At 47.3% G+C, this 13,417-nt stretch overlaps 1 protein-coding gene across 2 annotated transcripts in view; it reads right to left on the bottom strand.

Annotated features, from left to right (window-relative positions):
• Positions 1–1,607: 1,607 nt before the first annotated feature.
• LOC146191381 (clotting factor B-like) overlaps positions 1,608–13,417 on the bottom strand; it is a 41,132-nt gene continuing 29,322 nt past the window's right edge. For both annotated transcript variants that reach the window (XM_084599924.1, XM_084599925.1), the window contains 2 exons: positions 11,919–12,091; positions 1,608–1,935 (listed from right to left, as the gene is read on the bottom strand). In XM_084599924.1, the coding sequence (XP_084456050.1) occupies positions 1,738–1,935; positions 11,919–12,091 (371 nt within the window). In that variant the 3' untranslated portion in view covers positions 1,608–1,737. The remainder of the gene's footprint in view (positions 1,936–11,918; positions 12,092–13,417) is intronic.

The following is a 13,417-nucleotide window of genomic DNA, read 5'->3' as shown; positions in this document are numbered from 1 at the left end:
CGGGTTCGTAGAGAGACGCCATGCACTGAGATGAGCAAAATAGGTGAGTTAAATAGCGAAAGAAACGCAAAGGAATGAGAAATGTTTTAGACTGCAGGATGTCGGTCTAGTTCAATTATGTACAGTGAGGCCGAGAAAGTGCTCTTTAATGGGGACTGTACGCAGACTGCGGGTGTCCTTCCTTAAACAAAAAAAGCGACGTGCCTACGTTTCGTATAATGAACTTCCCGGAATTTCGCTATCCTCTCACTTCATCCCCGTCCCCGCATTCTGTATATAACAGTGCTGTCAGTGCTGCTTCATAAATTTTCTTACAATAATATCATTCTTTACGTTGCCTGTCGAAATCTATTACCATGGGAGGTCCCACCTGCGGTCTTGTACCATGGGACCTCTCGCTGTATATTCTTGTACGTTGTTTTTTGATTCAAAAATAAACTTTCAACTTCAACTTCAACATCTTTTTCCTTCCTTCTTTCTCTCTCTCCCTCCCTCTCCTCTCTCTCATATCCAGTGATCCAGTGATCATTAACCGAACGATGAAGTAAAGAAGATCACATGAGCAAAATACTTATCTTATTATTGCCACTTCGAATTCGTTCGCTTGATCAGATTTCAAATTAACTTAGACGGAAAAGCACGTCACTTGTATGCCTGTCATCAAGTGTAGCCGTTTTGTATAAGGACCTATTATCTATTTCTGATGTAACTGCCAGGACGTTAGCGCTACGGAAGCATCAAAGGAAGGCAGCAAACGGTCCATAAGATAAATCACAAGACAGCAGGTCCACACATAGTCGGCGGCCTTTTTCGTATGCAGTACACTTCGGCTGGCTTTGATAGTCAGAGGCACCTTGCATTACAGCAAAACTATGAGCAGATGATAACAAAGTGTGCGTTGTGCATTTGACATGGAAACCAGGAGGAAACTGACCTTTGGAGGCTATGGCACCCGGAGGTCAATTCGCGCGGGTATTCTTCTGTACATGCGTACTGCATATACTCTACAAAAATTGCTTTTGTAAGTTTATCTTTTTTATGGATATATTTGTCATGGACAAAAGTGTGACCGTTGCTTAAATATTTATTTTTGACATAACGAAAAAGATGCATGTTTTTGTTGAAAGGAGAGCCCCTGTCGTCACTAGCAGATGAATGAAATTCCACAGCTTACAGCTTCAATACGCATATCAGAAATGCTAAGAAATTCTTGTATATTTTCTGCTGAGCAGGCGATGAATTATAGAAATCAACTTGAGTTTGAGTTTTTAATTTAACCTGCCATTTCCCTTCGCCTGGCACCAAAATAAGTGAAACAGTTGATTAACCAAAATAGCCCGCAAGAAGGATCAAGTCAAAAAAAGCAAAGAAGCAATATTTCACCGAAAATAACAGTCGCACATGGTGACAACTTTCGTCGGCAGCTTCCGGATGGCGCTGCCGAAAAGAACCTTGGCTGCGAGAGCTGCACGCAGCGGCTTCAGCCAATGGAGTACCGGATTGAGGCCCCGAACAATCCTGCTCTTAACCCATAAAACATTTTTGTATAAAACATTCTTCCAAAAAAAAATGTTTTATACTACCAATGCCGAAAAGTAGTCCCGGGAGCCAGCCTTTTTTCGAAGGGTAGTTTCCTAAATGGTATAATGTGATATTTTAATACAAGCACACAAGGAAACAGATGCAAAAATTAAAAACTATGTGCGCAGCTCAGCTCACACACTGGATTTTATTAAATTATACGAATATTTGCTCATCCGGTATGACGTCCGCCATGGAGTTGTATATCCAGTCTACAAAGTTGGAGACTCTCGTGTAGACGCCAGGGTAAGAAGCCGACCCGCAGCCGACGCCGAACGACACGATGCCAACAGCTTCGTAGAAATTTCGCCCATCCCTGCTGGAGTTTGTCAGCAGTGGTCCTCCCGAGTCTTGCTGCAAGAGCAGGAAAAAGAACAAGCCCTCATGAACGAGACGGTGCGATAAGTCTTCCTCGAATGCCTTAGGGGCATCGCAGATGACTGCAAGCATTGCTTAAGAAGTCTCTAAAAGGGGTGTTTAGAAAGTGGCCATCAAATGCATGCATATGTAGGGGAAATGTCAACATGCGTGCATACCACGTACAAAGCCTTTAAGAACGAGGCCATCATTTTCAAAACATTTTTAAATATTTCTGATTTTGCGAGACACGGCGACACACGCTGCGGGTGTTCGCCCAAGTTCCCTTACATTACATCGTCTAGTACAAGTAACGTAAGTAGTGAAGTCTGCTGCGGAGTGTTATCACTGGTTCGCTGCACCGCCGGCGCATCTTCCTTTATACTTTCTCTCTCTCTCTCCCTCTCTCTCTCTCTCTCTGCGATTGTCTAGTTGTTCCAATGATATATATCATGTATCTTCGTTTTTCTAGGTCGGTCCCCCGTATGAGTTCAGAAGACACGGAGGCCATCCTCAGTCGCCCATATAATAATAATAATAATAATAATAATAATAATAATAATAATAATAATAATAATAATAATAATAATAATAATAATAATAATAATAATAATAATAATAATAATAATAATAATAATAATAATAATAATAATAATAATGTAAGGTAACGCGAAGGTCGGACTTGGGGAATCAGGCTTTATTACAGACCTGAAGCCTTGGTCGCACACTGCAGCCAAACACACTCCGCGATGACGATGGGTATCTACAAGAGGGAGCAGGATGAAGATGAAGCAGCACGTTCAGCAGTGTGGAAGATGAAGCGGCACACAGTGCTCACACTATTTCGCCCGCGCAGTTCAAGCGGCCAGCCTGGCCGCAATTAGTCCGCAGGAATGCGCCGAACAAAAGGTTTCATACGTGAAACGTGGACAACTTCAGTGCCACGGTAACGACAGTCCGGAGGAGGGTAAACAGGGGAGACGCGATAGTTGACCGGGGAGGTTTTTGCAAGAACTGTGTAAGGACCAATGTAACGGTGCTGTAACTTGTCACAAAGGCCAGGAGTGCGTAATGGGGTCCAAAGTAACACCTCGTCGCCGGGACGGAACGAAACTTGGCGATGGGTTGCATCATAGCGGTACTTGCGGTCTTCCTGGCTAGCTTCCGTGTTGACGCGAGCAAGCCGGCGTGATTTGGCCACTCGGGAAAGGAACTGGTCAGGAAGAGAGGATGAGGAACTGGCATGTGTAGAAAGAAAAGAGGCGTCAAGAAAGGTAGCGGGAGAACGGCCGTAAACGAGGAAAAACGGGGTGTAACCTGTGGTCCGCTGTACAGCAGTATTGTAGGCGAACGTAACAAAAGGAAGTATTACGTCCCAGTTTCGGTGGTCCTGGTCGACATACATAGACAACATGTCAGAAAGCGTGCGGTGGAACCGCTCAGTCAACCCATTGGTCTGCGGGTGATAGCTGGAGGTCAATTTGTGATGTGTGGTTGAGGCTTCAATAACTTCGGCTACAATCTTCGACAGAAATGTCCGACCACGATCGCTGAGAAGCACTTGAGGGGCCCCATGGCGCAGTACGAGCGATTCCAAAAAAGAAGGTCGCGACCTCATGTGCTGAGCCATTAGGCAGGGAAGCGGTCTCAGCGTAGCGTGTTAGGTGGTCGACGGCGGTGACGATCCAGCGATTACCTCGTGCGGACAATGGAAGTGGCCCGTATAAGTCTATGCCAACAACGGCAAAAGGAGTAGCAGGGCAAGGTAGCGGCTGTAGTAGGCCAGCAGGAGGAGAAGTGGGCCGTTTGCGGCGCTGACATGGCAGACAAGAGGCGACGTATTTTGCCACACTTGAGGCGAGGCCTGGCCAGAAGAAACGGGCTTTCACGCGGTGGTAAGTTTTATGAAAGCCTAAGTGACCGGCTGTAGCATCATCGTGGAAAGCCGCCAGGATACGGGTGCGAAGCGCTCTCGGAATAACGGGGACCCAACGGGTGCCTTCGGAGCAATAAATATAACGGGAGAGCACGCCGTTGTCAAGTTTGAACTTTTGGAGTTGCCTGCGCATCCTAGCGGTAGGAGGGTGAGAAGCACCGGTGAGAAGGTTGATTAGGGAAATACAGTAGGGATCTGCTCGCTGGTTTGAAATAATGGCGTAGCGATCTGGAGCAGCGGCAAGAGTAGCACAGGTTAAGGTTGGGGCTCTGGACGACATTGGGACGTCGAGGGTGCACGCAGGAAGGCTCGAAGAAGCACTAGGTGGCGATTCTGATAGCGGGCAGCGGGAAAGAGCATCGGCATCTCGATGTTTGCGTCCCGATTTGAATATGACATCAAAGTGGTACTCCTGCAAACGCAGAATCCAACGGCCCAGGCGTCCAGTCAAATTTTTGAGGGTTGATAACCAGCACAGAGCGTGGTGATCGGTAACGATCGTGAAATGGCGGCCGTAGAGGTAGGGGCGGAATTTCTGAACTGCCCAAACGACGGCTAGGCACTCTTGCTCAGTGATGGTGTAGTTGCGTTCCGCTAGTGTTAGAGTTCGAGTGGCAAACGCAATTACCTTTTCCCGAGAAGCGGTATCACGTTGCAGAAGTATGGCGCCGATACCGAGGCTGCTGGCATCGGTGTGAAGAATGGTGGCAGCAGTGTCGTCGAAGTGAGCGAGAACAGGGTCCGAAGTGAGGGCATTCTTTAGGGTTTGGAAAGCTTTTTCGCATTCTTCGGACCAATTGAAAGTAGTACGGTCTGTAAGGAGGCGGTGCAGCGGTGCAGCAATGGTAGCGAAATTTCGAATGAAACGGCGAAAGTACGAAGACAGGCCAAGGAAACTGCGTAGTTCCTTAGTCCGCTGAGGGCGTGCAAAGTTCAAAACTGCAGCAAGCTTGTCAGGGTCGGGTCGAATGCCATCGCGGCTGACGAGGTGGCCCAGGATCTTGATTTCTTTCTTGGCGAAATTACACTTTTTTGTGTTCAGCTGGAGACCGGCGGATGCCAGGCACGTTAATACTTGATCAAGGCGGCATAAATGATCAGAAAAAGTCGCAGAGAAAATAACTATGTCGTCCAGGTAGCACAAGCATGTTTTCCACTTAAGTCCTCTAAGAACAGTGTCAATCATGCGCTCAAACGTAGCGGGGGCATTACAAAGTCCAAAAGGCATGACATTGAATTCGTAAAGCCCATCGGGAGTAGCGAATGCTGTTTTTTCTTTGTCGGCTTCGTGCATCGGTATCTGCCAGTAACCGGAACGCAAATCCAAAGTGGAGAAATATTCGGCGCCCTGAAGACAGTCGAGGGAGTCGTCAATTCGTGGCATAGGGTAAACATCTTTTCGAGTGACTTTGTTAAGTGCGCGGTAATCAACGCAAAAACGCACGGACCCATCCTTTTTTTTTGACCAAGACGACCGGAGATGACCAGGGGCTAGCTGATGGCCGAATAATGTCTCGCCGGAGCATATCATTCACATTATCTTCTATGATTTTACGTTCTGATAAGGAAACACGGTAAGGGCGGCGGCTAACAATAGAAGTACCTTCTGTAATAATGCGGTGCTGTGCAGAAGACGTTCGGCCCAAGGTCGGAGAAGTGACATCAAAGGAGGCTTGGTGTTTTCGAAGTAATTCCTGCAAAGCTTGGCGGTGAGTCGCAGGAAGGTCAGGATTGATGGTGCCAAAGAGAACACAGAGAGAAGCATCGGAAGAAGCTGCTGGTGAGGAAGAGGGGGCGGTAAGGGTGGTGAGGGACACCGGGTGAATGTCCAGGACACAAGGAAAACATGTCCCTTTAGTCAGCACAATGGGCTCTGGGGAAGTGTTCGAAGCAGCGACAAGCGCTGTGCCATGCTCAAACCGAACAAGACTTGGTGGTAGCGCGATTCCGCGGGTCAGATGGCGATCAGAAGGCACGATTAGCACATCTCCGTTATCAATGTCAGCAGAAGTAAGCGCGACAAGTTGTTCGCATCCAGGGGGCAACACTGAGTTAGTAGCGGCAAGCAGGCGATAACGGGGCTCGGGATGTTCAGAAGACGGATCGCTCTCGTTCATGTAAATGATCCTGTCGCGACACGAAATGCTGGCTGATGCGGCAGACAGAAAATCCCAGCCTAAAATAATTGGGTGAGCGCACGGTGACATCACGGCAAATTGTACATGGTGGCGGACACCGTCAACAAAAACTCGCACAGTACACTTAGCAGAAGGCCGAATTATTGCACCATTAGCTCCACGGAGTTCAGGTCCATCATAAGGCGTTTTCACTTTTCGCAAGCGGGAGCACAAGTCAGTGTGTATCACAGAAACAGCGGCGCCCGTGTCAACCAAAGCTTCAACAGATAATCCTTCAACCCGCACTAAAATAATATTCCAGGGACGTTCCGGAGGATTTTTGGGATGGCCGAAGAGTGCAGTTTTCCCTCCTAAAACTGCAGTGGTCAGTTTTCCGACAGGCGGGGGGTCGTCAGAGAAGCTTGACGGAGAGGCGAGGCTGAGCGGCGAAAAGGCGAAAGAGAACGGCGTCTTGAAGGCCTGTAACCAGCAGGCGGAGCGGGGCTTTCTGGCGGGGGTGATGAACGTCGGGGATAATCGGGGAATGAACGGTGGTTAGAGCCGGAAAAGCGAGGAGGGTAGTCTGCTTCAAATGATTCGTAGCCGCGGCGTTCATTCTGGGGCCTGCGACGACAGAAGCGGGAAATATGGCCTCGGTACCCGCAGTAATAACACACAGGGCGGGCTGGGCGCCAGTTGGGGTAGTATGTCGGCGCTGCGGCAGGTGGTGCCAATGCAGCGACATGAGCAGTGGTAGGCGCCGGTGGCGTAGGCGCTCCAACTGCGGGCGGCAAGGACGTGATCTGGGCGTACGTTGGCACCTGACAAATGGTAGGAGCGACCGATGTTGGCGGGGAATAGGTCATTGAGGCCAGCTCTTCTTTAACAATGCTACGCAGGCCGGCACTTGAATTATGTGGCTCAGATGCAGGGCGGCACAAATTACCTTGAGCCGAGAGCTCTTCACGAATTAATTCGCGAATAAGCACACGGAGGTCAGCTTCGGCAGTGAAACCAAATGAAGTGGGATCTGGCTGCAGGCGTATTGACTGTAGTTCGTCAAGGCGTTGACAAGTGGATATGATGGCATCGATTGTGGTAGGGTTCTGCACGGCCAGGGTGTTGTAGGCGAGTGGCCCAATACCTTTAAGGACGTGCCGAACCCGCTCGGCCTCTGGCATTGTGTCATTGATGCGCCGACAAAGTGAAAGTACATCTTCTATATAAGAGGTGTAGGTCTCATTAGGCCGCTGAAGTCGGGCTTCTAGCTTCTTCTTGGCGGACTCCGTGCGAACAGTAGGAGCGCAGAAACTCTGGCGTAACTTTTGTTTAAAGGTAGCCCAGTCCGGAATCGTCGACTCATGATTTAGAAACCACGTTTTGGCCACATCCGTCAAATAAAAGGACACATTAATTAATTTAAGAGAATCGTCCCATCGGTTGAAAGCACTGACCCGGTCGTAGCTGTCGAGCCAGTCATCAGCGTCGTCGCCGCGGAGACCGGCGAACATCTGCGGGTAGCGCTGACGGCTACTGACAGTCCAAGTGGCAAGGGGAGCTGGAGTCGAGTTGGTAGCAGCCGGAATAGCGGAGTGGCCTTCTTGTGTCATGACGATGGTGGTCGGGGTCAAACGGCGGCCAGAACGAAGCTCCAGGTGGATGCAGGTGACGAAGCAGCGGGGAAATCAAGGCGCACCTCCACCACGTGTAAGGTAACGCGAAGGTCGGACTTGGGGAATCAGGCTTTATTACAGACCTGAAGCCTTGGTCGCACACTGCAGCCAAACACACTCCGCGATGACGATGGGTATCTACAAGAGGGAGCAGGATGAAGATGAAGCAGCACGTTCAGCAGTGTGGAAGATGAAGCGCCACACAGTGCTCACAATAATAATAATAATAATAATAATAATAATAATAATAAAGGAAAGGATAGGCGCAGTACCTGTCGCACTTTTTTTGTAGGCACCTGGAACAGTACCATAAAGGAAGAGAGGAAGGCGGGAGTGAGATTTTTTATATCTAGCATATGTAGGACCTGAGATACGGGTTGTCTCATGTCCATCGCCCATATATCAAGTCCTATATACGCAAGAACAAGGTTTTTAAGAGAGGTGGCTGGTAATTCAATATCTATCAGTATCGTCACCTTTTTTGATTGAATCCCGGCCTCGGCGGCAGCTTTTCGATGGAGACGAAAAGCAAGGCGCCCGTGTGCTGTGCGATGTCAGTGCACGTAAAAGAACCCTAGGTGGCCGAAATTTCCGGAGTCCTCCACTACGGCGTGTCTCATAGCTTGAGTCGCTTTGGGACGTTAAACCCGACAAACCAAACTAAAACCAAACCTTTTGTTTTTCTTTTTTTACCCTCGGCGGGCCCCCTTTCAACGGCAATTTAAGGCCAACTTATACAGCTTATTGTTATGAGTAAAGAGAGAGAGAGAAAGAGAGAGAGAGAGAGAAACACTTTATTTAGAGTAAGGAAGAAAGCAGCGGCGGTCCAGGGGAAGTCCTTTTCTTCTTTTGCCAGCTGGCACGGCGATCAAACGGCGGGCTCCGATGGCGGCCGATGTTTGCCTCCCCCTCCCAAGTAAAGCAAAATAGCGGGTGCTTTTTTTAATGTCCAAAGTTTTTGAAACAAAGGTTACTAGCTTGAACTTATATTAGCCCTGAGGTTGTACAGGGGCCTGCGGTGGAGACCAGGTAAGAAGCAGAATGCTTCAATTAGTTCACTAATTAAACAAATACGTAAACCTAATTTCATTATTTTTTTTATTCCAGAGGGTCTGTTGTTTTTGTAGAATTGCAGCTCGTCCACAGGACAGTATAGTCGCGAAAAAAAGTACTTAAAAAATGTACCGTCCGTTACAAGGCCTACCGACGTCAGTCTGATAGGTAGACTCACATCGTAACAAAGTGTCAGCGGACACATCAGGCGTAGAATAACTCCGCCTCGGCTCTTTGAGGCTGGATTGCGAGCGAAATGACTGCTTTCATTGGGTACCGACGCAGCGGCTATCGGCGAAGTCGCGGTTGAAGCGAAATTGGCAACGAACCGCAGCGCGCCCGTCTAGCTCTCAGGTAATGTCAACAAAGCAATGAAATCCCTGGGCGGAGCGATGTGCGTCGCCCAGGCGGGCGTCCGCTGCTGCTGTGTGAATCCGCCTATCAGGGTGACTTTTGTTGGCATTGTAACACACGTTAGAATTTTTAAATTGATTGATTGATTAAATGTACTTTATTGAATGGGAAAGCTCATGGCCATGGATGGGGATAAAGGGGAGTAGACAGAATCTTCACTGTTTAGATCGTCACTCAAATCATATTGCTCTAACCAGGCCACTAAGGGAGCCATACTTGGCAAATATCATCTGTGTGTTAGCATCAGTTTCTAGAAGGGAACGGCAGTTCAGGCGGTAGGGTTCGATCTCGGAGCGTCCAAAGGAGGACATTTTGGGCCTCGTAACAGGCACTAGAACAGTTAGTGATCTTTTTCTCGGCTATGCTATTTGGAGGACGAGCTAGAATTCTTCATATACAACATACCCCCTAAAGTGCGAATTAAAAACTTAAATAGCTTATTTGCTTATTTAGCGAACCAATTAAAGGTGTCAGCCTCTTATCAAGTGTCTGCCGTAACTCCCAGTGTACCTTTAGGGCTAAAATAGATCTGATACCGGTTACCAATCTTTAAGAAGTTTGGACTTTCCAATGAAACATCCGGTGTAGGGTGTTCAATGAATGCTGAGACTCGGTCTGTAAATGTCGTGACCTCTCCAACTTCAGCAGACAGCTCATCACTCTTGCTCTTACACGGCGGCAGCACCAATCACTGAATCATAGATAGTACATCATCACCTCCAAATGTGCTGCAGTGGTTGTGTGATCCATGGCGACCTTGTGTGAACAACATTTCGCAATGAAGTTTTAAGTGCAGCTTAACAAAACTGCCGTAGAAAGTAATGCCGATTTTACTCGTAACATTGGTGAGGATGTCATTCTTCTGCTACTTGTTTTCGATTATTCAAGGACGTCAAAGAGGGTAGAAATGACCTTGGATTGTAGGAAGGGCACGATGCATCTCCTACGTCCCTTTCTGTGGCAACCATCAAAATAGCGGCTGCGATCACCAAACCATACGGACGCCTAAATGCAGGGAAACTTGCCCAATACCTGGAGAATTTTCAGTAGTAAGCACCAGCAAGTTTTTTTTAATGATCATCTACACATGTCAAGACTTGGGACGCAGTTGATCCCACGCCTGCGTACGCTCGTTCAGAAACAAAACCGAGTAGAGATTTTTCTCGAGGGGAAATGGAGCCTTCAAGAATCAGAAGAAGATTAGCGGAAGGTCATTATAACTGTAGACGAAAGTGAATATATTGCTATGACCCAGCGATGAAATACCAAAGTTGGTTTGGTTGGTTAGTGGGGTTTAACGTCCCAAAGCAACTCAGGCTATGAGAGACGCCGTAGTGGAGGACTCCGGAAATTTCGACCACCTGGGGTTCTTTAACGTGCACTGACATCGCACAGCACACGGGCGCCTTGCTTTTCGCCTCCATCGAAAAGCTGCCGCCGAGGCTGCGATTCGATCCCGCGTCCTTGGAAATGCCAAAGTAATCTTAGGTTCATAATGGTGAGGCTCGACCAATGAAGTCTAAGGCGCAAAGATTGGCAAAAAGCAACAGTAACGACATTTTTCGACCCCAATGGTTCCTACCAGTCAGTTCCCAGAGCTAGACAGCAAACGTTGAGTACTAGAGAAGTGATTTGCAAACACGGATAAATGAACATGTCTTATGAGAAAGACCACAACGTTTGGGAAACTGCAAACTGCCCCACGGCACAACCTGATTGCATATTATGAACGCTGTGACCCTGTTTTTACTTTAAAAAGCATCTCAGCAGACCCTCACGCATTTTAGAGTCGTGATCTCTCTCACTGTGCCTTTATTTGGTACTTCATCGCAAAAAGAAAAAAAAAAGGGGGGGGGGGGGGAGGGGGGGATTAAAGGGGCGTCGCTTTGTTTAGGGCCAAAGGCTTCAACGTTTCGCGACCATTTCGAAAAAAAAAACACTTTATATAAAATTTCACACATTCTTAATTAGCCACTGTCATTTTGCGTTCGAAACCGAATATGCTATACAGGTGAAAAAGTATTTTTCTTTGACTGAAACAAAATTGGCGTGTGACAGAGTTACAGTAGTCGCCCAAAGTGCACATTAACTGAGTATGTGTCACTGTTGTTTAGGAACAGCTGTCAAGGAGATCGGCTCTTGCGAACCAGAGTTTTAATCTTTGCTGTGAATAATCACATGTGGCAAATATGTTCATCATCATGAGCTTAAAAATTCCACCTGCAGGACATATACCTCTCCCACTCAGTCTCCGCCCGTACTGTAATTTGTCGCGGTCATCCCACCTGAGCAAATTTCCTAACACACGCAGACCGCTGGGAACACAAGATAGAATAGATAGCGGAATATGGAACCGCGTTTTTTATGCAGGTACTGACATGGGTTTGAAAGACAGCCGGAAGGGACAACAGGTTAAATCTAAGGGAAGATAAGCACTGCTGGGAGAAGCGGCGAGTCCAATGAGATTATATTAGGTTTTGTCCTAGATGTCGACGTAGTGCAAATTCGGGTCACGATGATGGTGATAGTGGCAAGGAATAAAAGCATTATTATTAATTGCTTTACGCCTTTGGTAAGCTCTCGCAGAATTATCTGCCAACTTTTCTGCCACCTACGAATCGCTCCTCGCCTAGGAATTTGCATTCATGGACGAGAGAAATTCTCAACGGGAATCAAGCCACGTCATAAAAACCCGTCAAAAGCACACGCATCGCGGCGTGGCGTTTCGCAAGCCTAGGATACGGAACACATTGCGAGGTTTGTTCGGCAGGATTAGGGTGCGAATACCTGGCAAGCATCGACGCCACCGTCCGTGGTGTTCCCGCCGCAGAGAAAGTCGCCGTTTATTCCTCGAGGGAACTTGCTCTCGAAGCTGTCCAACTTCTGGTATGCGCGTTCGCACGACGGATTGTCAACGAAAGGTATCCGAGCTTCTTGAAGAATCGTCTGCAGCCGGCCTCCTGCAAGTAAGTGTCCAAACATCGTCGAATGCGAATCGTCAAATTCTGCGCATTAAAAAGCAGTACATTGCTCAAGCTTTTCTTTTTCTTTAAAGAGCAGCTGCATCGCTTTTCGAGAATTTCGCGATATTCAAAGATTCATATCTAGATTGGTTCCAGGTAATGCATGTAAAATATTTTTGCGCTAGCATTCAAACTGATGAAGTAATCGACGATTAAACCTCGAACTTCTCTTCACAGCACTGAAGCTCTGCGAATAAGCTCGGTGATGACGTCACGGACGGTACTGTTTCTGATGTTCGTTGCCTTCGCCCACGTCCTGCTGCGTTTTTTTTTTTTTGGCAGTGCTAATCAACATTTCTAAGGCTTTGTTTTCAGTAGCCTTGTTTTTATTTCTTCAAACAAAGTGTGACTGTGCAGAACACGTACCGGTACCGTCAATGACGTCATCATGCGTCCCCCACCCGTCGCTGTGCAGTGAGGTGAAGTATGATAGCCGTCGCGGTTTCAATCGCTAATTGTGGCATTGTTTCAAATGCTAGCGCCAAGATATTTTGCATGCTTTAGGTGGAAGCTATAATAATTCAACCGCTCGACACTCAAAGAAATCTAAAACCGGTGCAGCTTCCCTTTAAACAAGGTTCTAACGGCAGACGAAATCATTAGTTGACGAATTTCGGCGCCTTCTGCCAGCTTATCATAGTAAAGCGGTAAAACATTTAAAAAAGCGACTTATTTTGCTTTTGTGATTGATCACCAATGTAATACAGGTGCTCTAGGCGTCTAGCCTGATATCGAACAGTGATGTTGTGATAAGATTGAGTACCTTTCCACCAGCTATGACGTTCTTTTTTTTTTTTTTTTTGCGATCATTTTGATGGAACATTTACTGTACATTCATACCAGTTTGCTGGACATCTGTGCTGAATTTCGCAGCTGTTCTGAGCTGTCTTGTAGAGCAAATGAATTCGATAATTTCACATTTCATGGTCTCCGCCGGGGAAATTTCTACGGACGAACTTGGGTGCCTGAGGTCACCGGATGCACAGCCGTCTATATTCGCTCGGAGTTTGCTGCAGGAAAAATTTTCAAGCTTCCTTTGGGGAATTTCAGATGAATAGTGACTCCAGCAGTAACTTAGTGTCAGAAGTTTAGCTATTCCACGTGCACACTATAGGTGTTGTGGCCGTATTCGGGACGACGTATAGGTAGCTTGTCGTGACACCCCGGGTCGGCTGGAACGTATACTTTCGGTTTAGGTTTCTCGATTTTGAGCTTCTAAATAATTCTATTCGATATTCTGAAACGTGTTTTTTTTTTTTTTTT

This window comes from Amblyomma maculatum, chromosome 4 (genome assembly GCF_055883805.1).
Source record: "Amblyomma maculatum isolate TAMU_Amacu chromosome 4, ASM5588380v1, whole genome shotgun sequence".
Classification (NCBI taxonomy): domain Eukaryota; kingdom Metazoa; phylum Arthropoda; class Arachnida; order Ixodida; family Ixodidae; genus Amblyomma; species Amblyomma maculatum.
Note: the sequence above shows the minus strand (reverse complement) of the source record. Positions and strands in the feature narration are given on the sequence as shown.